This window comes from Emys orbicularis, chromosome 4 (assembly GCF_028017835.1).
Source record: "Emys orbicularis isolate rEmyOrb1 chromosome 4, rEmyOrb1.hap1, whole genome shotgun sequence".
In the NCBI taxonomy this organism is placed as follows: domain Eukaryota; kingdom Metazoa; phylum Chordata; order Testudines; family Emydidae; genus Emys; species Emys orbicularis.
In genome coordinates this window covers 99,214,340-99,240,099 of record NC_088686.1, presented here as the reverse complement: position 1 = coordinate 99,240,099, position 25,760 = coordinate 99,214,340, and the positions used below count along the sequence as shown (strand labels likewise).

General features: G+C 39.8%; 2 protein-coding genes across 2 annotated transcripts in view; one reads left to right on the top strand and one right to left on the bottom strand.

Annotated features, from left to right (window-relative positions):
• Nucleotides 1-18,323, top strand: part of USP47 (ubiquitin specific peptidase 47) — a 100,188-nt gene extending 81,865 nt beyond the window's left edge. Inside the window, exons 22-29 of the mRNA XM_065402484.1 lie at nucleotides 20-195; nucleotides 416-496; nucleotides 1,738-1,853; nucleotides 4,046-4,164; nucleotides 11,382-11,512; nucleotides 14,193-14,240; nucleotides 14,340-14,470; nucleotides 16,909-18,323. Coding sequence (XP_065258556.1) covers nucleotides 20-195; nucleotides 416-496; nucleotides 1,738-1,853; nucleotides 4,046-4,164; nucleotides 11,382-11,512; nucleotides 14,193-14,240; nucleotides 14,340-14,470; nucleotides 16,909-17,083 — 977 coding nt within the window. The 3' untranslated portion in view covers nucleotides 17,084-18,323. The remainder of the gene's footprint in view (nucleotides 1-19; nucleotides 196-415; nucleotides 497-1,737; nucleotides 1,854-4,045; nucleotides 4,165-11,381; nucleotides 11,513-14,192; nucleotides 14,241-14,339; nucleotides 14,471-16,908) is intronic.
• A 5,088-nt stretch (nucleotides 18,324-23,411) lies between these two features.
• DKK3 (dickkopf WNT signaling pathway inhibitor 3) overlaps nucleotides 23,412-25,760 on the bottom strand; it is a 57,655-nt gene continuing 55,306 nt past the window's right edge. The window contains exon 8 of the mRNA XM_065403882.1: nucleotides 23,412-24,220. Within this exon, the coding sequence (XP_065259954.1) occupies nucleotides 23,968-24,220 (253 nt within the window). The 3' untranslated portion in view covers nucleotides 23,412-23,967. The remainder of the gene's footprint in view (nucleotides 24,221-25,760) is intronic.

Sequence of the window (25,760 nt, the reverse complement as noted above, 5' to 3'; positions counted from 1 at the left end):
TTTGTTTGTTGTTTTTTAGGGTTGCTGGTGCATGTTGATAAAAGAATTACACTGTCTGCCTTCAAGCAACACTTGGAGCCCTTTGTTGGAGTTCTCTCCTCTCACTTCAAGGTCTTTCGAGTCTATGCCAGCAATCAAGAGTTTGAGAGTGTTCGGCTGAATGAGACACTTTCATCATTTTCTGATGACAATAAGGTTAATCAAATGAGCTTTTGAATAATTAAAAACTTATACAACAGAACCAAATTTAGTTGGCTGACTAGGCAACTTTTGCAGATTAATTCTGTATTGGATGAAATTCACTACCCTACTTCATGGCATCCTTGCTATATTGGTAGTATTAACGCAATGTTAGAAGAGAACTAACTTTTGACTTTTAATATCAGTTCTGATGATGATTCTTTTCAATTAATAGATAACTATTAGACTTGGAAGAGCACTTAAGAAGGGGGAATACAGAGTCAAAGTGTACCAGCTCTTAATAAATGAGCCAGAAGTAAGTAGTTTTATATTTTAAAATCTTCTAAAAGTAGTGTATGAAGACACTGAAATGTGCATTAGTCTTAATTTTTGAAAAAAAAAAAAAAAAAAAAACCCTTAAGGGTAAAATCCCCACTAAATTTTCACTTTTCACTCCATGCATTCTCTTTCCCGAAAGCCTCCCTAACTAGACAATTTACATTGAAAGAACTCTCTCTAATAGGTGTCATGTTTTCTAATAACGTAGTGCTAGAATATTTAGTGCCATCAGATACTGCAAAGCAACACCTGTCAGAAAGATTCACTAATTGAATATGGTGATATAGCTGTTCGCACTAGACTAGTCTTGTAGTAGTGCTAGAAACAAGTGACTGTCTTGTAATAATACAATTGATTAACATAAGTACCCATTTGAGACTTAAAGTACAATTGTCTGTAAAAATAACTTTGTAGAGTCCATGTTTTGTCTCAATTTCCACATAAAAATTGCTTTGTTTACAAGTGCACCTGAGTTGCGCTTTATTTACACCTGTAATAAATACACTGCAGTTTTGTCTTACTAATATGATGTGTAAACAGAAAAGAACAGTTGATTGAATAATGCATGAAATGAAATTGATCACTAACTTAAGATCAGACAATGTTTTGATTAAAAATCATTTTCCAAATATGAACAGCTTTCTTCAATAGAGGAAGTTCTGTACTATGGAGCCAGTAAATAGCACATTAAAAACAAAGAAGGATGGCACCAGTGTGGTGACAGGACTTATTTAATTGAAAAATAGCTTTCAAAATAATTTTAATGCCCATATATCTATTCTATTAGGAAAAAAGGCAAATGCCACTATCATATGTGGAAACATATGGTTGGTCCTGCTTTGAGCAGGGGGTTGGACTAGATGACCTCCTGAGGTCCCTTCCAACCCTGATATTCTATGATTCTTTGTGATATGTTTTATAATGTTTCTGAAGTTTTAATAATGTACACAATATTTAATTCTTAACTACTATGCCTTTATTTCAGTGAAGTTTTTGGTTTGTGAATGAACTGGAAATAAGCTGCAGTGAGTTACTAATGCACTAATGAGCGCAGCCTGTTTTGAATCAGTTTAGTTGAGTATCTTGCTCACACTAAGTTCTCAACTGTCATTTTCTAGGGTGATGGAGACTGAGCAAGACTATAGCATGAATGAGAGATACTGTTTTTGTAAAGAAACAATACTAGCACTAATAAATGTATATTTGTTGTGTTCACAGCCATGCAAGTTTCTTTTAGATGCTGTTTTTGCTAAAGGAATGACTGTGCGTCAGTCAAAAGAGGAGCTACTTCCTCAACTCAGGGAGCAATGTGGATTAGATCTGACTATTGACAGGTAAAAAACATACCGTCAAGATTAAAACTGCTGGATTAAATGCAACTAAGAGTGCCTCTGTTTCTGTTCCTCAGAAGCCAAGAGGACCTGCTATAAATATTAGGAGGAAATTTTGTTTCTCCTTTATGGGAGAAAGTATTAATATAATCAGTCACCGCTAGTTTTTTAGTGGGTTTTTTGGAGGTGGTTGAAAGGTGATCAGTTATTGTGTTGTCTGAGCCAAACTGTGAATATAAAAGATTAATTTGTGATAAATTTCTAGCCTTCATTCTATCTGGAAAGATTGAGGGAGTGGAGTGCTGCTTAAATGGAAATGCCTTTGTTTGAAATGGCTTACCACTGCAATCTCTAAGTTCAGATCTGTTTGCACTTCTATCCTGTCACGGTGGTATTGCCTGTTGAGTATGTTAAAGGTAACAGTACCTCTCTAAAAGCAGAAAAGGGAAGAAAAGAAAAACACTTCACAATAAAAAAGACTAGTCTCTGAGAGATACAGTCCAAACATTTCTGTGTAGAAGTAGAACAGATGCTGCTCTGTGGCATTGCTCTGACATGTTGCCTCTTCTGATTTTTCCATACACTTTAAACTCTTGCCTTAGGGCTGGAGAAGATCTGCAAGATGGAGCCACATGAGTCAGACACCCACCCTCTAAGTGTGTCTCCTGTTTTTTTAAAGAAGAAAAAATGTTTTTAGTGGGGGGAAAGCTGTGGGTAGAGCTTGGGGGAGAATAACACCACTAATTTTTTTCCCATTCCTGCTTAAGAAGCCATTCTTCCCTCCCACTGTCCCTCTCCTTATGCACCCCATGGATTGGCCAGATACAGTCGTAGTCCCATATTCTCCTGAGCATGTGTACTCCAACTAACAAGTACAATCCTTCCTAGAGCTCGCCAGTATATGGCAGCTTTGCAATGTCTCCTTGTCAGCACTAGTTTTCAAAAGCCATAATTGAAACCTCTCTGAATAACCCACCTACAGATGAGAGATTAATATTTCAGTATTGTCAGAAAATAGAAGTATGATGATTCATCTCAGAATTCTTTGGTATGCCTGGTTTAATTTAGGCTCACTTATTCTCACACACGAGAGTCATGCATTAAGAGACTTAAATAACATACAAAGTGTACTCCAGTATTTTGTATCTGCATGAGATTTCACAGTGTATTTGATTATCAACTTAATAAACTTGCTGCCTTTTTAAGAATCTTGCAATTCATAGTAGAGCACCAGTTATACAATATTTAAACTGCTGTTAGAATATACGAAAGATACACTGTAGTTCTGCTGAGCGTTTCACATGTCTGATAGCTGGAGGGCATACATCAAGCAGCTTAAATTTAGTCACAAAATAAGCAGTTTTCTCTAAGACCAGCTTGCTGGCTAAAAGTAGAATTATGTTCTACATAGATCATTGGTCTCCAAGCCAGCAATTTCAGGGTCCTCTCAGAAATCTAATAGCTGAAGATTGCCATATTGGGTATGTTGTAGAGAAAAATTCTTAAGCTCTTAGCTGAAGGAGAGACTGCTCTCTAGCAACCAGTTCCAGTAGCCGTGAATGACAGCATTGATATGCTTAAGGGTCCAGATTTCCATGCAGCCACTTGAAGGTGTGATGGTATACTGTTAATTTTATAAGATCTCCAGATTGGAATTTTGAGAAGCAAGAAAAGTCATATTTACTGCTAGAGAGGTGAAGTTTGGTCATAGCTGAAAATCTCCTCTTGCAGGAGTGAAGACCCTGTGTGTGGCTGGGAGCAGAGTAGGGGTGGTTTGTGTAACCTCTATGTGTTAAAGGTACCATCTGTATTGTAGTCAGGAGATGTGATTGCAGCATAGGCATACCCATGCTATCTCGATCACAAATAGCAGTGAAGCCACAGGAGCACGAATAACGTCACAGACTAGCCACACACGTACATACACAGGGTCCCTGGGTACATACTTGGGCAGTTAGCCTGTGCTGCTGCGGCTTCATTTACCTTTTTAGCGAACTAGCTCATTCAAAGCTAGCTTAGGTATGTTGCAATCATGCCTCCCAATTGCAGTGTAAACACACACTCAAGTGTCGGATTTTGTGACACCTTTCTCCAGGGCTCCAAAAAAAAAAAAAAAAAATTGTCATTGAATTCATTGCCAATGTAAGTTGGTATCAATGAACAAAATCTTACTGTTTTCTTAAACATATTTATAGGTTTCGCCTACGAAAGAAAACCTGGAAGAATCCAGGCACTGTATTTCTGGATTATCATGTCTATGAGGAAGATATTAATATTTCAAGCAACTGGGAGGTCTTCTTAGAAATACTTGACGGTAATAACAATACATTATGAGAAAAAGTTAGATCCCTAACATTTTGGAGTTAAAATGCACATTTAAATTGTATCACAATGAATTCTGTCTTCTGTGAATATATGCATTTTTGTACATCAATGGAATAGAATCCTTCAGCTAATAACATGTTAAATAGCTATTTTTGTTGAATGTTGGCTTATGGAATTATTTTAGGTTCACTGCATTCTATATTCTATACTTTCCTGAAGATAATTAAAACTGCACTTCAAGATTCTTTTTCAGTTTAGTTGTAGTGTATTTTCTAGACCTGAGGACTCAAATGTAAGCTTAATGCAGCCTTCTGAATTGCATAAAAACTTACCAGCCCAGGCACAAAGTCTCCTTGCCTGCACATACCATGATGATTAAAACAATTAATTATATTATTTTAGTTGATTATCAAAATTTTATTTGCCCAAGAGAGCAAAGGAGTACAATTTTTCAAGTGTGGGGAAATAGATAGGGGGATTCAGATTATTTATTCAGACCAGTGGTGCTAGTGTGATCAAAATGGGATAATATAAATTGCAAAAGGGGGTGAGGTAGAGGGGAAATTAAAAAAAAAAAAAAAAAGTTAACCATGATGCAGTGCCAGCTTCACAGAGACCTACACAAAAAGCAATGTGATGAAACCTCACATGTACACAGTCCTCTGGCTTTAGTTTTGAAAAATACTAGAGAAGTTTTGTTCATAGTTTCTTTGCAAACTTTTGTGTGTGTGAGAGAGATATAGATCCATATAGGTGTAATGATTGTAATTATGACTACATGTATCAGATGCTGAGAATGCAGCAGTGCCTACCCTTGAGGTTGCAGAAGCGTTTCCATTCTAAGTGGTAATTTTCAGTTCATCTTGATCATCTTGATTGATTGGTCTCATAGATTGCGCCAATCACAACATGTCTTCCATTCTTCTCTTATCCTGGCCTTCCTTCTCTGTCTGTCCATGACTTTTCATGATAAAATCTTCCCATCTTTTTTGAGGTCAGCCGTTTTCAGTTCCCTTGGGTACTACTTGGCAACAGCAGTAGTTAGATTGTCAGTGAGCCTCGCTAATTCCCAGCCCATTGCATTTTACTGTTCCTGCTTTCAACGACGTCCTACACTCCACTCTGATCACTTCACTGGGGACTCGGTCGCAGATTGAGATCCCCAGAATTCTTCTTTCCATCACTCTCTCCATGACCGACAGTTGTTGCTCCTCTATCTTTGTCAGTGTCCATGTTTTGCTGCCGTATAACATTGCCGGCAATACTGTTGAGTTGAAGAGATTGGCGTGTGTTGCCTTGTTGATTTTTTTTCCTTGGAGAAAATCCTCAATAGAATGGAATGTGCACGCCAACCAGCTTGCTTTCTTCGCATGAGTTCACCTTTCTGATCAAGGCGCATATTAATTTTTTGGCCCAAATAGACATATTGTTCAACTTCTTCTATTTCTTCTCCCTTGACTATTATTTGGGCTTTTGGCAAGGCATTAGACTGCATACATTTTGTTTTAGAGCAGTTCATTTTCAGTCCGACTTGGCTGCTTTTTGTGTCGAGTTCTGTAGTTTGATAGTGTTTTCAGCAACCAACACGATATCGTCTGAATCTGAGGTGGTTTAGCTGCTCTCCATTGATGCTGATTCCACCTTTCCAGTTCATCCACCTCATTACCATTTTGAGGCAGGCTATGAAGAGTTTCAGTGAAACCCTATCTCCTTGCTTCACACCTTTATTGACTGGGATGCGAAAGGGAGTATCGAACAGGGTTATATCCGTAGTGCAGTCAGTTTGCTTCCTTTCGTAGTTTGATGTTGTCAGGGCTCCTTCCCCACTCTGAACTTTAGGGTACACATGTGGGGGCCTGCATGAAAACTTCTAAGATTAACTACCAGCTTAGATCTGGTCCGCTGCCACCACTCCCAATGGGCTAACTCCCTTCCCTGGGTAGCCTTGAGAGACACTTCCACCAACTCCCTGGTGAACACAGATCCAACCCCTTGGATCTTAAAACAAGGAGAAATTAACCATCCCCCCTCCTTTCTCCCACCAACTCCTGGTGGATCCAGATCCAATCCCCTTGGATCTAAAAACAAGGAAAAATCAATCAGGTTATTAAAAAAGGCTTTTAATTAAAGAAAAAGGTCAACATCATCATCAACAGGATGGAAAATAACTTTACAGGGTAATCAAACTTAAAGAGCCCAGAGGACCCCCCTCTAGCCTTACGTTCAAAGTTACAGCAAACTGAGGTAAACACCCTAGCGAAAGGTACATTTACAAGTTGAGAAAACAAAGATAAAACTAACACGCCTTGCCTGGCTGTACTTACAAGTTTGAAATATGAGAGACTTGTTCAGAAAGATTTGGAGAGCATGGATTGATGTCTGGTCCCTCTTAGTCCCAAGAGCGAACAGCCACCAAAACAAAGAGCACAAACAAAAGCCTTCCCCCCCCCACCAAGATTTGAAAGTATCTTGTCCCCTTATTGGTCCTTTGGGTCAGGTGTCAGCCAGGTTACCTGAGCTTCTTAACTCTTTACAGATAAAAGGATTTTGGTGTCTCTGGTCAGGAGGGATTATAGTATGGTACACAGGAGGGCTGTTACCCTTCCCTTTATAGTTATGACAGATGTAGTTTGTGTTGATGCCCTGCTCTGCAAGAGCTGTCGGCACTACATAGATCTCTACACTGTCAAACGCTTTTTCTTAGTCGACGAAGGCAATGCATAAAGGAAATTTGTATTCCCTTGAGCACTCCAATAGCTGGTTTAGAGTGAAGATCTAGTCCAATGTGCTGAAATTCCTTTGAATATCTGCCTGCTTTCTTGGATGCTGCTCATTCAGACTCTGTGAGAGTCAGTTTGTTGTTTTGGTGAATAGCTTGTAGACGTGTGAGAGCAGTCATATTGGTTAGTAGTTCTTTAGATCTTCACGATCGCCCTTCTTGTACAGCAAAATGGTGTTGGACTATTTCCAGCTGGATGTATATTATGCATTTCTAAGTAGCGGCTAAACCTCTGAGCAAGGGTTTTCCAGAGGTCTTGGCCTCCAGCTCTTATCATTTCGATTGTCAGTCTGTCTTTTCCTGGAGCTTTTCTTTCCTTCATTTGGTAAACTGCATGTCAAACTTCGCTGACGAGGACCGGGAGTGCACGCACGTTGGTCTGTTGAAGTGTTCGTAGCGGGACGTTTATTTGAGGAGTGAACAGTTCGGTGTAGAAATCTTTGCAGATAGCTTCCATTCATGTTCTGTCAATAACTGTTTTTCCATCCTTGTTCTTCAGCGCCGTTATTGTCTGTGTATAGCATCAGTTCGCATTTGCATTTTTTTGAGGCTTCTGCAATCTTCCGCTGTCTTTAAGAGCCTTTCATTTCGGTATTTCTCGAAGTCTTCCTTGTAGTTGTGGTCTTATCAGCTTTCAGACTAGCCAAGAAAGAGAGACCGAAAAGAGCCAAGGGAAGAATCTCAGAGGAAACAAGGAACTTGCTAGAGAAGCGGAGGAATATAACGCGAAATGATGGCAACAAACTCCCTCCTCTGCAAATTTTCAGTTGCTTATATTTTTTCTAATCTTTACAAATTTCAGTCAAAAAAATTGTTTGTTTTCAGTTAGGGAGCAAATTTTTGATAGGTTGAGCCAAAACTGTTTAACCATTTTCAGATCTAAGAATGGGGGGGTAAAATCCCCACTCTTTAGCCATTATAAAATACTGACTTTTTGAACAGCTCGGTCAGCTAGAAACTTGAAATTTGGCAAGCAGATGGTTGCAAATGTGCCATTTTGGGATCTGGTGAAAGTTATTTTGTCAGAGTTACAGAGCTTTTAAAAAGTGCTTTGCACATGCATATTGGATTTTGTAATGCAACCTCTTAATGGCCTGCCAGTATTGGTTCTTTATACAATCAGTTTAGGAAGGTGAGTAGACAGTACTATGTTTTCTCTAAGATATCTGTCATTGCCTTAGGAAGGAGTGTGGACTCCAAAAATATTCTGATGCGTTTCATATGATGTAGAGGTTCGCTCACAAACTAGTTTCTATTTACATCAGAACAAGACATCATAATGGATCATAATATTAAGATCATTCCATTCTTTTCTTGTATGCTTTGATCAGTGGTGAAATACTTAATGTTTTTATTTACGGTGTTATAATTTGACTTCAGAATTAGTAACCCTTTGAAATGAAAAGGGAAAGTTCACATCTCTCTCAGCTATTATTTTAGGATGTCTACAGGCACTCACAGACATTTTCATCACATTTTTAAAGTTTTCTTCACAACCATAAAAGGTAGAGGCTTAATTTAAAATTCTGGAGCACAATATTGCAGCCTTCAAGAAAACCATCAGTCTGTGAATTGTCCCAAAGAGTTAATTGAATGAGTCAGTGGCTCCTACCTTGGACACAGTGGAATTTCTTAGTTATTTCATGTTCTCTTTTTAAAATAGTGTGAAATTCCATACAAAAAAGATTTCTGTACTGAAGCACTCAGAAGTCAAGGTTGTCAGTGCAATCTGAATTTAATTTCCGTGTGTGTGCACGCGCGCGCGCACTTCCCCAATTGCCTTTTATTTAGGGCCGTCGATTAATCACAGTTTTAATCGCACTATTAAACAATAGAATACCAATTGAAATTACTACATATTTTGGATGTTTTTCTACATTTTCAAATATATTGATTCCAATTACAGTATAGAATACAAAGTGTACACTGCTCACTTCATATTATTTTTTTATTACAAATATTTGCACTGTAAAAAAAGAAAAAATATTTTTCAATTCACCTCATACAAGTACTGTAGTGCAGTCTCTTTACCAGGAAAGTGCAGCTTACAAATGTAGATTTTATTTGTTACCTAGAATTATGTACAAAAAATAACTGCATTCAAAAATAAAACACAAACTTTAGAGCCTACAAGTTCACTCAATCCTATTTCTTGTTCAGCCAGTCACTAAGACAGACAAGTTTGTTTACATTTATGGCAGATAATGCTGCCCACTTCTTATTTACAGTGTCACCAGAAAGTGAGAACAGGCATTCGCATGGGACTTCTGTAGTCGGCATTGCAAGGTATTTACATGCCAGATATGCTAAATATTCATATGCCCCTTCATGCTTCAGCCACCATTCCAGAGGACATGCTTCCATGCTGACGATGCTGGTTTAAAAAAAAAAAAAAGTGTTAAATTTGTGACTGAACTCCGTGGGGGAGAATTGTATGTCTCCGGTTCTGTTTTACCCGCATTCTGCCATATACTCATGTTATAGTCGTCTTGGATGATGACTCAGCACGTTATTTGTTTTAAGAACACTTTCGCTGCAGCTTTGACAAAACGCAAAAAAGGTACCAATGTGAGATTTCTAAAGATATAGCTACAGCACTCGACCCGAGGTTTAAAGATCTGAACTGCCTTCCAAAATCTGAGAGGGACGAGGTGTGGAGCATGCTTTCAGAAGTCTTAAAAGAGCAACACTCCGATGCGGGAACTATAGAACCCGAACCACCAAAAAAGAAAATCAACCTTCTGCTGGTGGCATCGGACTCAAAGGATGAAAATGAACATGCATCGGTCCGCACTGCTTTGGATTGTTATCAAGCACAACCTGACATCAGTATGGACGGACGTCCTCTGGAATGGTGGTTGAAGCATGAAGGGACATATGAATCTTTAGCACATCTCTCACGTAAATATCTTGCGACGCTGGCTACAATGGTGCCGTGCGAATGCCTGTTCTCACTTTCAGGTGACATTGTAAACAAGATACAGGCAGCATTATCTCCTGCAAGTGTAAACAGACTTATTTGTCTGAGCGATTGGCTGAACAAGAAATAGGACTAAGTGGACTTGTAGGCTCTAAGTTTTACATTGTTTTATTTTTGAATGCAGTTATTTTTTTGTACATAATTCTAGGCTTTTAAGTTCAACTTTCATGATAAAGAGATTGCACTAGAGTACTTGTATTAGATGAATTGAAAAATACTATTTTGTTTTTTACAGTGCAAATATTTGTAATAAAAAATAAATATAAAGTGAGCACTGTACACTTTGTATTCTGTTACAATTGAAATCAATATATTTGAAAATGTAGAAAACATCCAAAAATATTTAAATAAATGGTATTGTATTGTTTAACAGTACGATTAATTGCAATTTGTTTAATCACTTCATAGCCCTACTTTTATTATATGATCACATACTGTTTTTTCCCCTCCATTCCATTGCTTTATTGAGTTTAGGTGTTGGAAACAGAATGAGTCAGAATTTTGTCATGAACTAATCTGTTGGTCTGGGGGCCAGAACACCTCTGTCTCTTTCGCTGCAAAAGTTGTGTGGTCCAACCTTTGGCACAGACTAAGGCTATGTCTACACTACCACGGTAAGTTGACCCATGCTACGCAACTCCAGCTACGTGAATAATGAAGCTGGAGTCGATGTACCTTAGGTCGAGTTACCGTGGGGTCTACATCGTGGGGGGTCGACGGGAGAAACTCTCCTGTCAACTTACCTTACTCTTCTCATCGGGGTAGAGTACAGGGATCGAACAGAGAGCGATCTGCTGTCGATTTGGCAGGTCTTCACTAGACCCACTAAATCAACCACCGGTGGATCGATCTCAGAGCGTCGATCCCGACTGTAGTGTAGATGTAGCCTGACCATCTCTGTTCTCTCTGTTCAATATCTGTTAAAATGAGTATGATACTTTATGATCTTCATGATGCTTTGAGGAAAAATTCATTAATGTTTTTTGAGGCACTTGCATATTCTATTGATCAGTGCTGTAGAAAAGCCTATACAGAGCAAATGTTATCTTAGTGAAAGGCTTGGATGGTATGCAGAGAATGAGGCATGGGGTCACATACTGTGGCTAGAAAATGAAAATATAGAACTGCTGTCTTGTTCAATGAGCACTATCCATCTTGAGCACTAAACAAGGTTGGAGTCCTATGAAAAAAGTCACTGTGCAATGTGTTTATCATTTTACACACACACACACACACACACTTACACACTTATCCAGGCATATTAACATTGCAGTTTCCTGACTTTTAAGTGCTTCACTTTGCAACCTTTGACCTTTTTGTATGGAATATAGATAGCTATAATACACTCAGCAGACTCCCATGTTTGTATGTGTATATAATATATGTTAAACTCTTCATTGTAGGTAGAATATATAAAGATCTCAGAATATTCCATCTCTTTTTGCAGGGGCAGAAAAGATGAAATCCATGTCACAGCTTGCTGTTCTATCAAGACGATGGAGGCCATCAGAGATGAAGCTTGATTCCTTCCAGGAAGTAGTTCTGGAAAGCAGCAGTGTTGATGAATTAAAAGAGAAGGTGAATTGATTTTAGTAGTAAAATGTATTCAAGCATAATTTCAAAGTAAATTAAGGTAAACCAAATTAAGGCCACTTTAATTCTGAATAACAGCATGAACACGGGGATTTAATGCAGTTCAATTGCAATGATTGCATCTTAGTTACAAATGCTTGGTCAGCTGCAAGTGGAAAAAGACTGTCTTGCATGTGGATGCCAACTGAGATCCCAGTAATAGCTGAGGCTGCAGAGAAACCCTTTTCTTACCGTATATAATTCCTTGATCTTGTGTCATCGGGCGATGCTCTGGAACTACTCCATATGAAGCCAGTTAGAACTCTGGGGGAGCATGTCTCCTCTCTCTGAGCATACTGTCGCCAGGGCAAGAAACTTACACAGCTTCAACCTTCCTGGATCTGACCTCGGAGCATTCAGCATGCCCTTCCACACTGTGCATGTCCTGCAGCGAGTCCGCCCGGTTGGGGCTCCTGTGGAAGCCAGAGCGCCCTGCACCCCAACTCTGCAGTCAGATGTGACACTCAGCCAGCCAGTAAAACAGAAGATTTATTATTCAACAGGAACACAGCATAGAGCAGAACCTGTTAGCACAGAAATCAGTGACTTTCAGCCAAGTCCATCTTAGGGAGTCCTGGGCCAGAAGCTCTGAACTCCCCCTCCTCCAGTCCCCCAAAGCAGACTGCCAGCTTGTTGCTCCTCCTCCTTCTCTTTGTCTCGCTTCCCAGGCAAAGAGTCACTGGTCATCACCTGGTTGCATCCCCCTTCTGGAACTCAGGTTATGAAGGACACTGGTCCTAGCTTACATGCAGGCAGCTGGAGCAGAGGTCTCAGCCAAAATCACACATCCCTATTCTCACCACCGAGGTATTGGTGCAGCACGCAGGGAAACTGAGGCACACACAGTATTCATGCAAAACAGTAAAACTCACATAGGCTCAACAGTAAGGCTCACATACAACACAACAAGGGAAAATCCCCACTTTATCACATCAGAAGTTCAGTTTTCTCATGACTGAACACAAATTTATTGTCTTCATCTAACGCCGAATGCATTGGCCTCCTTGTTAAGTGTGGTAGTTGGTCATGAGCATGTAATGTTTATATGCCACTGTAACATGAGCGGACTCACCCCTGCGGCGCCTCCTGCTGGTCTCTCAGGGAATTAGCTTGACCCAGCCTCCAGAGCGCCCTCTGCAGGCCGTTGATCTGCTTTGCTCTCTACTTCTGGGCCCGGTGTCCCTCCCAGGACCCCGGTGCCCCTTGCTTGGGGTGCTGCGCCCTGGCAGTACCCACACGCTAGGTCTCCCCTCCCAGGGGAACCCCCACCCGCTAACCCTACCTCGCCTCAGTATCCGGCTACTGCCAGTCACCATCTAGCCCCATGCCCGGGGCAGACTGCAGTATCAGCCACTCATCACAGGCAAGGTTGGGTTTGGGCCTGCTGCCTTGGCCTCTCTCCGGGCTGCTCTCTGCTACCCCTAGTACCTCCTGGCCTAACAGTAGGCCGCAGCCCGGGGCTTTCCAGGCTGGAGCTCCCCAGCTCCTCATCCTTTCCCCAGCCCTGCTCCACCCAGGTACTCTGCTCTAGTTCCCTGCAGCCAGGCCCTTCTCTCTCTGCACTCAGAGAGAGACTGCTGAGCTTCTGGCTGCCCTGGCCTTTATAGGGCCAGCTGGGCTCTGATTGGGGCGTGGCCCAGCTGCATCTACTTCCCCCAATCAGCCCAGGGTGTTCTCTCTCACCCCCCCCCCCCCCATCCTTTCCAAGGGCTGTTTTTAAACCCCTCAGAGCAGGAGCGGGTGACCACCCCGCTACAGCCACTCTATGTACTGTCTTCCTGTGTGCTTCCAGGTACAAATCAAGTTACTGATGATCATGAATCCCCTAATGGCTATGGATCCTACCATCTCCAAGACTGCCTTTTTCATTTAGTGTCACAACATTTGTGGTTGGCTGCTCTTGCTGCATGCCTTCAGAGTTAATCTCTAGAGAGCAGTTGGCAGCATGTTTTTTATGGCCTCATCTCTTGAACTTGTTCCCATCTGCACTATGCAAAAGCTTGAATTTGACATTTAAAATGTGGTACAAGACAGATTTTCAGTCAGTCCTTTTATTTCAGCAGAAATTTATTGGTGGATGGTGGGGATGATATGATTCATCAGTCGTTTAGCTTTTGTCAGGTTGTTTTTGTTTTTTATTTGTATTGATACACGCAATAAGTTGTATAAATAAAATGGTTTGTAATATTGAGAACCAACGTTGCTGGAGTCAAAGATGTAATCTGAGGCATGCGGTCACTTTGCATCTTGAACCTCAGATTAACTGTTTCTATTTTAAATTTTTCTATCTGTTGGAAATTTGATATTATATAAGGGTCTCACAGAAGTATCAGTTGTGACTCCTCTGTCATGTACTAACTTAATTGCACTAAAAAGCATCAGCTGTGTTCTTGAGATAACCACTGCTTAAAGAAAAATTGCGACATATGGGATGTTGATAAATCGAAATAGGTATCTTTTCCTGCAGTTTTGAATTCATTTTTGTATCACTGATGTGTCTGAATTTCTTACTGGCCTTTACAATTTGACGAAGACTTATTGATGTTCATATGCTTCACTGTATGATGGCTTGAAACTGTTTACCTCACTGAAAGAAATTAATGTATTGAAAATGTTTGTTTTACAGCTTAGTGAAATAAGTGGAATACCTTTGGAATATATAGAATTTGCTAAGGTAAGTAGAGTTATGTAGAAATTGTATATACTCATTTCGGGTGCATACATCGTTATGCTGTTTGGATGATTTATTCACTGAATAATTGCTTCTTTCCAGGGGAGAGGCACATTTCCCTGTGATATTTCAGTACTAGAGATCCACCAGGACTTGGACTGGAATCCTAAAGTGTCTACGTTGAACGTCTGGCCTCTCTACATTTGTGATGATGGCGCAGTAATATTTTATAGGTATATATTTTATTGTAGTATAATGATAAGCAACAAATACTCTATGTATAAATAAGGTTCTAACAACCAACAGAAGCCTGAAAAACAGTTCATGCTGAAAATTCTGCTGTTGTTTTGAAGAAGAAAAATGTCCAACAATGGGAATTGAAAATAGAAAATCAAGCTTAACTTTGATTGAGGCACTTCAATTATAAATTTGTGTTAGTCCTTAACTTCTGTTTTACTAATATGTGCTAAATAAATAGTAAGCATTATGCTTGGAAATAAGTGTGGATTTCAGAAGTTTTGGCATTATCTTAATTGTAGCCAGGATTTCACGCATTGTGTTGAATTATGTAGCATTTGCTTAATATTTTACATTAAGCAGTTATGTAAATGAAGTAGATAATATCTTCTTGTTTTAAGGAATCTTTGCCGTGACGTTTTTGAATTGACCTTACTATATAGTATATATTGACACTATGATAAACATGTGAAATTGGAAGACATTCTAAGGGATCATGTAATAAGCAGAAGCTTTTTTTCCCTACTGGTACTAGTTTGAAAAATATTGACCTAACTGTTTATTCAGGGCCATTGCAACCTGTCTGGCCAGCGTCAGTGTTTTATGTGCACAACACATCCATATCTTCAAACTGAATTATATTTTCGGTGAAATTGTTTTCCATTTTTTAAATGCCCAAAGGGTGAAACTGACTGCTGTGCAGGGGGCCAGCACAAGGCATAAGCACCATTGAAGGCCTCAGAAAAGGGCTCTACAACTAATTCTTAAACCACTAGGCCACAGCGACTCCAATTCTTGTTGTTCGTCTGTTTCTAGTCACTCTCTGTAACATGTGCCATTCAGATGGTCACCTAAAATATTGCCTCGCTTTTTCATCTGCCTGACAAAAGGAAAAAACATCTGTTAGACTATTCAGTACTAAAATAATTTGAGGGTGTTCTTTTGGCCTTGTAGTTTGGTTAGCTCAGAATGCAGTTGTTACCTCATAAAATCTTCAATTTATTCTGTAGTCTGAAGTTACTTGAACAAAAAGTTTTTGAATTAAGGGATAATATGAAGGCTGCGCCATTATACAGAACAGTAAACAGGTTCCTAATTGGATATATTTTATCCTGAATAAATTAGATTTGGAACATGGGACTTCAGCCCACTCCTAAATTTTTTCATAAATTTGCGATCTGGGGATAGCAGACGAAAAGAGGGAGGTGAATAGTGTGGTGGACTTGAGGAAGAGCCAGAAATAAAAGAGCAGATGGGGTTTGTGTGTCCCGTGGAGCGGCTCGCTGGCATATTGTCAAAAGCTGCTGCTGGCTAAAGAGTAGAGTGGCAGCTGAATGGGAGGAAGCTGTGTTGCCAGGCAAGGGTGGAGTGAAGAGGCAGTGTGGGGCTTGATGAAGAGGAACTTTGAAGTGAACTCGGAAAACTGGCTTAGTATAAGGCTTGGTCTACACTACATGGGTCTACATAAGGCAGCTTGTCTGTCAGTGTCTACTTTACAGCCTTGCTCCTGGCCGATGTAAGTGCCCTACTCCGCCTCCATGAGAGGCATAGGGTTTGTGTCGGTGTAGTTAGGGTGACATAGTGTCTGTATATAGGACTCTTAAGTGCAGATCTCCCGACTGAAGACGAGAAGCCCCAGGTGGCTTCCCTCTGCTCCTGACTGGGAGCAGGAAGGTGAGAAGCCTGGGGTGCAGCTGGGGTCCCAGCAGGGAGCTGCATGGTGGTGAGAGCCTGAGCTCTCAGCCCCCACCCCCCCAGTCCCTCTTCAGTCAGTGGAATCACTCCTGGTGAGTACGTGCACCACTAACAGAAGGAGGGTAATGTGGACATCAGCCACCGCAGTAATTACTGCAATGACTGCAAGGTAAACTAACATAGGTTGATTTAAGATTGTAGTTTAGACATGCTTCATGTTTCAACTTTCTAGGAATGCCAAGGCTCTCTGATTTCTCCACACTGCTAAAGTGGCACATTGCAACTAAAAGGTTAATTGAATTAAAGTTCAATTGTCTCCTTCAATAGCTGTAGAACCACTCCTTGACTTGAAAGCCCAGATACCGCTTTGCAATTATATTCCCCCCCTTCCCTTCTCAATTTATTACCTCAGTATTCCTTTTTGTAGCCAATTTAGCAAAATTTTGGAGAGATCTAGCATCTTGTTCCTTGGTTCTTTCTCTTGTTTCCTTACATTGGGTCTGTCATGTTTAATTCTGAGTGTCTCAGAAAACACCATGCTTTGCACAGAGGAGACTTAAAATGGAGAAAGGTTAAAGACCTTAGAGAGAGAGAACCTGCGTTTTGTGAGATACCTTATGACGATCTACAGTATGAAAAGTCTAGCAGGCTCTTTTGATTTAATGAGACCCCCTCACTTGTATAACTTTTGTAATTTTACTATAGCTGATTTTTAAACTACAATTTTATTTTATTTTAGGGATAAAACTGAAGAATTAATTGAATTGACAGATGAACAGAGAAATGAACTAATGAAAAAAGAAAGCAGCAGACTCCAGAAAACTGGACACCGCGTAACCTACTCCCCTCGTAAAGAAAAAGCACTAAAAATTTATCTGGATGGTGCCCCAAATAAAGAATCGACTCAAGACTGACATTTACAATAGCATTTCCCTTGGGGAATTTTTTTGTTTTAAATAATTAAAAAAAAAAAAAAAAAGTTCACTACTACCGTGTAGTGCCATTACGGCAGGACACTCATTAGGTGTAAAGCAATGACACCAGCACTGATTGGGCTGCAGTTTACCAATCAGAAGCTCAGTGCCCAGTCTGGCCACTGTTTGACTTTGAATCATGTTGTGCACTATAGTCAAATGTACTGTAAAGCTAAAGGGATGTGCAAATAAAAAAAAAATTGAATAGAAAAAATGGGGAGGGGCAGGGAAATGAGTGGAAATGATTGAGGACAATGTGCACATAGTAGCTAGTAAAACTAGCATCAAACAGGATACTCATAGCTTAATAATAAAAGCTGTGCAAAGGCCATGAATGAATTCTTTTGTTTGTTTCAATGATACACACATTACCTCATTGAAGGTTTGGAAGTAAATGTAACACATTGGCTTTTGGAAAGCAGCAAAAATGGGGTGAAGATGTAATGGAATTTTCAAAAGCCAGCTCTAAAAGTTGTCAGGTTTTAGAAGAATCCTGGACTATTCTTCCTTAAAACAGATGGTCTAAAACAGGTACCTTTAGAAAGTTACCAGAAGGTCTTGGCTCATTTTGCTAAAGTATTGTAAGGTAACTCTTTTAAATAGCTTATGAAAGCAGAAGAGCAACTTTACTATATTGCATTCAATGTGTAAATAAAATCTTCCCTGTCCAGTTAGCAGAACTATAGTTCAGCTACTTACCATAGTATTTCTTTTCACATATCAATATTCGTTGTGTACATTTGAAAGTATAGCTGCCTATTTAAATTTGTATTCATTTTGTTTGGCAATGCTGGGTACTTTAGGGTTGCATTTCCCTTTGTTAATGAGTTTTTTGGTTGTTTTTTTGTTCTGCTACTTATTTTTGTACATTTTGTTTTTGAAGACTTTATTACAAGTTTGCATTTTCTAGTCCCATTGCAAGTCACACTTTAATTTTTCCTGGAGTTGATTCATAGTTATTTGTAGTTTAAACATTTTGGCAACCTCTAACACCTCACAGTATAAACTTGCTGGTAGTTCAGGTTGTGGTGCAGATTGATGCAGTCAACATGATTTCATTGCAAATCCTAGAAACAGCAGGTTTTTGTTTCGCTACATAAAGATCAATTGAGAACAAAAACTGTGTAGAATTGGAAATATCAACTAATTTATAACACTCAATAAAGGTTTTGGTAAACTTTTTCATGCCTGATGCTGTTTACAACAATGAACATGCCAATAAAACATTTGTTCATTCTGTTGTGTTATTTTAATCATTAAACTTCCTTGGGGTTTTTTAACCTGGAAAGAAATGATAGAATTGCTTCATGTAAACCTATAGAATCACTTTTAAAATTCAGATACTGCCTTTGAAGGTACAAATACAAAGTATCAAGGAGAGTGTTCATATGGAGTACTCTGGTCTAATGTACTTATGTTCATAATAGAAGATTTATTAACTAATAACTTCCTTTCTGGAAATGAATTCTTTCCCCAGTGCAAAATTTTAGGTTGTAACTCCTTTTTTCCCCCTGCAAATACCAGAGGCAGCACAGACTTGTCTTTGAGCTGTGGAATTTGGCTATTTCTTTCCACCTTGACTCACAGATGAGTACTTCCAAAGATGTATATGAATACAAAGGGCTCAGATCTGTCCAGTGGCACAAAGCAGACAAAGTCAGTAGAACTGTAGCCCTCTGAGGATTCACCCTGTGGGTTGGGGAATATTTGCGTGGCATAGAACCTTCATTACGGCTTCATGCCTCACAGTCCCCAACTTAGGTGGCATGGGTGTGGGAAGAAAGGGAGCATTGTGGGAATACCTTAGCACTCTGACATCTCTGGCTGCTGGAATGACTTTATCATAATGTAGCAGCTATATATATGTAGACATGTAGGAGTATGTCTACACTGCAGTTAAACATCCGTGGCTGGCCCGTGTCAGCTGACTAAGGCTGCAGAGCTGTAAAATCGTGGTGTAAATGTTTGGGCTCAGGATGGAGCCTGAAGTCTGGGACCCCACAAAGGGGGAGGGTCCCAGAGCTTGGGCGCCAGCCCCGGTCCAAATGTCTACACTGCAGTTTTACAGCCCAAGTCAGTTGACATGGGACAGCCGTGGGTGTTTAGTTGCAGTGTAGACATACTCTATGAGGCTGTCACAGAAGCACTGAAGGCCTTATGGTTGGGAGGAGTAGGATACAAGTTATTCCAGTAAAGGAAATTGTTGGGTACTTTTTTTTTTTATTCTGGATCATGACCTTTCCTTTATGCTGTTAGCCACTTGGGGCATAACAGTTGCTATGGGAAATCTAGGAATGGGATTTTTTTATTCTGGATCATGACCTTTCCTTTATGCTGTTAGCCACTTGGGGCATAACAGTTGCTATGGGAAATCTAGGAATGGGAGAGAGGAAAATGTAAGAGAAAGATTTTAACAAACAAAGATTTTAGTTAGACTAGTTTTTAGGGAAGGGGGAAAGCTTAAGTACAACTGTTTGGAGCACCTTCATGTTTGGAAGATTCTCCAGAGGAAAGTTCAAGCCTGGAGAGCTTAATAGAAATCTTGATGAATGACCACAAGACAGCTTTAGAGATTTCCTTTCTGGTGACTGATGCCCTTTTGGCACAGGATACTGCAGTAGAGCATGTTGAATGGGTTCTGATTGCTTGTGGGACTAGTATTTCGGCAGCTGTGTAGGCGTTGGTAAAACAGAATTTAGGTTTAGAATCTTTCAGACCTGGGCACTTAATGTGAGAAGAAACAAAAAGGGGTTGACATTTTCCTAAACACGTTAATTCAGCTAAGCTAAATCTGCAGTTCTTTTCATCCACCATCTGCTATGCTCTCTTTCAGGTGTTGAGCTCTCAGGAAAAGTGAAACAACAACAATAGTCCATGATGTATGTAGGGGAGTAATTTTGCCTTTCTGAACTATTCAGTAAGACTCATGCTTCCTAAGAGCAGAGATTTTATAGACTCTAAACTGAAAGAATTGCGAACAGGGAACATGTTTTAGGGAAAGGAAGCATAAGGATTAAATACCTTCCATTCAAATTAAATGGGTCATGAGGACCTGTGGCACTGTGGATGCATCTATGATAGAGAAGATAGGTCTGTCTTTTTGGATTGATATGTTGCCCTAAGGAACCTCAATACTATTGGTAAGCTACCAAGGCTTGGATGAGTTTGTGTTTTATAATATTATTTAGCACTAAGAGATGAGATGCAATGACAGTAATTCTTAAGTCCAAATCTGGGTAGTTTTTCAGGAGATGGAAGGGCTGTTTTCCTGGCATTGATCATGATGATATGGCACCTGTAGGAAAATTTTGTTGATTCTCGCTGCTCAATTGTCAAGCTATCAGATTCAGCCTGGATTGAGATACACTGCTTGCTGGAAAGATGGAGTGGAGATCTGTGATGGCTCCATACCCTTCCTTAGTTATGGGTGGTGACAAAGACCATTGCTTCTTCCCTACTGCCACCCCCGATCTCATCAGTCTTTCTAGTAGCAGAAGAGGACAAGGTGTGCAGCAGCCTTTTTATTATCTGAATCAGAATGTCTATTAACAGTAATATTTGGCCCAGTGGATCAGACACTAGCTTGAATCAGGAAACCTGGATTTTATTCCTAGTTTTTGCTGCTGACCTATTCAGGCAAGTCACATAATCTTTCTGTGGCTGAGTTTCCATCGCTAAGCCCCTTCGTTTTCAGTTTAAACCAATTTTTACTGAAAAATTCCTGGGGTTTACAAAAACTATTCATTTTTTTTCTGATTTTCACCCTACTTTTGTATCATTCAAATATATAAAAAACAACTTGTTTTATTAGGAAAATACAATTCATTGCATGAGATACATTTATTACGATAATACATTAGTCTGTGTATATGCAAAGCTGCCCCTCGAAGTAAGGCTATGTAATAGTCTTGAAGACGCACACAATAAACAAACCAGCCTGCATGCAAGCTTTGAAGTGCGTGTGCATCTGAACGTACGGATGAATCTCATGCCCACCACCTACACATTTCAAGCTGTTGGCTGATAACGGTTTAAAGATTTGAGACACTAAAATGGGAAGAAAATCTATCAGTACATTTCAGAACACAAAGCATTCAAAAGTTTACAAAATACAAAAACAGGAGAAAAGGATGAAGTTGAGTGTATGCGCTGCAAATGGTGTGGCCCAATTATTAAATGTAAATATTTATAGGCTAATAGGTCTAAGTCTACAACAGTAAGCTGTTTATTCAAATGAAAACTTTTATTTGGGGTTCAGAGATGTATTGTTTTCTTAAACTCAGAGGTGACATTGTTTTGAGTTCTGTTTTAGTTCTGCAGCAAACCACATTGATGAACAGACTTCAAAGCATTAATCTATTGCATACTTCATAATTTCTCTGGGTAAATATTGGGGTTTATAAATTTTTGCACTGAATTTCACCTGTTTTTGTTGTTGAGGTATTAAACACTGATAAATTCCCAGGGAAAATGAAATAAAAGAACTGAAAACGAAGGACCCTACCTATCTCTAAAATGGAAAGGCTGACGCCCTCTTTTGTAAAGCACTACTCAGAGTTGTTTGCTGTGCCAGTGTTTTTGTATTCAGAATTGTTATTTGGATCCACCCTCATGTAGGCTGAGTGACCCATCTGCCAGAAGAACCTGTATTACTTCGACTTGCAGATGTGAATTTTGACTGCCACTTGTCAGTTTGTTTATTCCACAGTTGTTGTCTGAATGAACCAGGTAACATTTTCATTGGGTGATCTTGAACTAAGGCCCTGGAGCTTTTCTGACCTTGATCATGTTCACTGTGTATATGTAAAATGAACCTGGGGTGCTTCCATATGAAAGAAGGGAAGTGGTGTGGTAAATAGGTTATGCCAGCTGTGTGGAGCCATTCACTGATTGCTATAGCCAGCAACAGGCGTTTCAGCTGTGGCTTAAACTCACTGTGCTTATGAGGATTGAGGCTTTTCAGGTTATTGCATGACATGGCTCTGGTGAAGTGAGGTTGTCAAAGTTGTGGCGAGATGCTAACAACGGTAGCTTCTCTTCTGTTGGAGTCCTTATGAAAGAGGTTCCTTCCACAGGAATGACTGTGTTCTTCATGCTCCTAACCTCAAACTTGAAGAGTACGAAGGGAATCCTTTGGTTTGAGACACCCTAGACAGTTTCATGGCAAATTGTCCTAGCTTTGACGTAACACAAAGTCCAAATTTTTTTCATCCTTTTCATAGTTGGCTCTAAGGTCCAACTCCTCACAATAATCTCAATCATGTTTCTGGAAAAAACCCTCTTCTACTGCTCTAGCACATGATTTATATGGGCCAAAGATGGCTCTTGGAAAGGGCTGTAGAATCTGATCCTTCTGTAATGTTCCATACGAACTGTGGTTCTCTCCCCCCCTCCCCCAATGTAAAAACCTATGTATGCTTTTTATTGGAGTATATGACCTACCTACAACTAGGGCCCCAGTGCCTTATTAAATAGCCTTATGCCAGGAAGTATTATGCATGAAGACAGAATACTGCAGCAGTATTACTGTGATAGTAAGTAAGGGTAATACTTTGAGAGAAAGCACTTCCTTGAAAGGTCAAATACAGGACTTTTTACAGGAAGGTGATGGATCTGGGCTTTTTATAATAGGCAGTCACTTCAAAGCAGGGCAGTTTATAACAAGGCCGGCCTGTTGGGGAACGTAAGGGGAAGCAGCCTATTCTTGTGTGCAGAGACAATCCTCTGGTATAGTAAGTGTCAGAAGCGTGATATTTGACATCCTGATTAGAAGGAAGAGTGGTGGAGAGTTTGTTTCAACAGGAACAGGGGCAAGCTTCATCTACGGAGTACATATCATCCTAATGAATGTGCATTTGTCCCAATCCTATTTTGTTTGTTTTACAGAAGCTGTTAAAGGGGATGTTTTCTTTATTGGACTTTGTTCAAAATTCCAAACCTACATAAGAGATGGTGGGGGAAAGGAATCCATGCCTTCCTGAAGGTAACAGCTGTGAAAGAGAGTTAATGCTGCAAGGAGTAGTATTAACTCTCATGGAGTTGACACTGGCAAATGCTGTGTAGTGGGGATGCTGGTTTAAGCTACCAGCCTGGTCCCCCAAAACCTGTACAGCTAGTGGTGCAACATGAGTTTGAGATCCTTTGCCACCTCCTCTGTAAACAGTTGAAAGTGAAGTTTGGTCCTAAGTGCTTTCTCTGAAACTAAGGATAAAGCTCTCCTCCTTCCCAGCCTCCCCCAGGCTTCAAATAACTGAGCAGAAGCTATATTTATTGCAACTTCACTGTGATGATATATTTTTAAAAGAAACGCATACATGGCTGAAGACCAATGCCCGAAAATAATCATCTTAAACGAAGAAGTGGGTTCTTCCTCACCCCAGAACAATAACAACCATTCCAAACATATGTACAGAAAATGCAATGCTCAAAACTTTCACTTGAGGGTCACCAATAATTTAAATGAGATTATGTATGAAACATTAACACTTTGACACATTATGCTCATTTCCCCTTAATACCAAACAAGTAAGTTTATTTTGGTACCCAGGACAGAGTAACTAGTCCAAAAAAACCCTGACACTGTTGGCCCACACTTGCCCTTTCTGATTTAGTTTAGTCCAACCTTCCGAATGGATTAAAAAAAAAAAAAAAAGTCTGTGCAGGTTTGGGGGACGAGAATAGGAAGAAACCCCTTTAAAATATTATTTATTGCACTTCTATCCAGCAGTGTGTGTGTGTTCAGAATTTATACAAGCAAAATACTAGACACTTTTCTAGAAATTTAATTTGTATCGTGTCAGTGACCAATCTACCCTGTGTTTAATTTAAATCTCATCTCCAAAGAGCAGATCATGAGCCAAGTCTGGCTCCTTTAAATCTGTCTGTTCGGAAATATTTCCTTCCAGGCTTTCTAATTCCTTCCGCACTGCCTGAATGATACTGCTGTCTTCATAATCGCCAAGCACATCTCTGGGTATCAAACCAAGTAACGGTATTTCATCCATGAGCAAAGGGTCTTCCTTTTCGTTACTTCTGGTTTCATTAAAAGACACTTCACATACAGACACGGTGCTGTGGCTGTTGAGAAAGCAAACACATCCTGCCTGTTAGTGTTCAGACCTGTCGTCATTCTAGTTCTGTATTAAAGTGGAAAACCACACACCTCCCTCCCGGGTGAAAGGGAAGAACAAAACTTCCAAATCCATTCACTTGAATAGGTAAGACAGCTGATTATAGCAAGTTATGCACAGCTCAGGAAAGCTGAAGACTGAATTTTTAAAGAAATCCATTCTAATGCATGAGGAGGAGCTTATTATAAGTCTCTTGCCCTAAAATATTAGGACAAAAAAAATTAGAAGGGGTAATCCTTCAAGAGGAAGAAACTTGCCAAAAGTGACATTTGGGAAGTTTTGATCAGCTTTATTGGTTTCAAAACAGGGCAGCCCCCTACGTTAAACATTTTTATTGTTACTCTGAACAGGAGGTCCAATGAGCTGCAAACAGAGGGAACTTCCCCCTTGTGATGGATCTGGGGACTTTGCATGTATTCATGCTTATTGGAAATTCGATTTTTCTCCATCTGTATTCTATAATTTTGGGAGGTGCTCATGGGTCACACGCCATATTAGGGCTTAGAGAGCACTTCAGCCAGTTTAATTAGCAGGAGTATTAATACAGAGCTATGTCTCACTTCAACTTTATATGGGCAACTATTTTGAAAAATGACTGCTAGTGTAAATTGGCCACTTCTATTTCCTTTAAATATGCAAATGCTTGCCCTATGTCGGACTTTTCTTAATATCCAGTATATGAAATCTGATGTAAATTCATGGAGGAGGCTGAACTTAGTCCATAAGTCTTGTGGAAGACGCACCTATCGTACTATGTAACCATTAGATTATCTGAAATAAATCAGGCAATTGTGACAAAATGTGCGACTGCCAAGTCCCAATAATTTCTGCTAATAATTATAGTGGCCATAGCTAGGTTGTTCAGTACATCCAAGTCCTATTTTGTTCAGCTTTGGCGTATCCCCACCTGGAGTGTTATCCTTTTATTTCATAGTGATAAGAGATGGCCAGTGTTATATGCATTTGATATATCCTTGCTGAGGTCAATAGAACTGCAAACTAACTAAAATTTCAGTGTTGAAATGGATTGTGATGAACTATGTGCGGTAACAAAATATTACGTGAACTATTCCTTCAAACGAAATCCCAGTAACGAATTGCATTGCTGGGGAGAGGGAAAATGTTGCTGTGCTAGAGAAAACTTGATGTGGCAAGAGAGCTGGGCAGGGAAGAAGAGGTGAAAACATTAATTCATATCTTACATCTCACAGCACATGTGGAAATTGAGTTATTTTATTAAATGCTAAGACAAATAGTGTAATGGGAAACTTACTGACAAAAATGTTATTTCAACCGTAGAGTGAAGTAATTTCATTTACCTGTGGTTTTCCCTGAATGCTTTAGGAAACCTAAAGCTAATGAGACACCCTCACCCAACCCCATCATGACACCTGACCTGCTTTTACCTAAATAGTGCTAAGTCAAATTTTTATATTTTGAAAAAAAAGTTTGCAACAAAAACAGGATGTAGCATTCTGGGTTTTTGA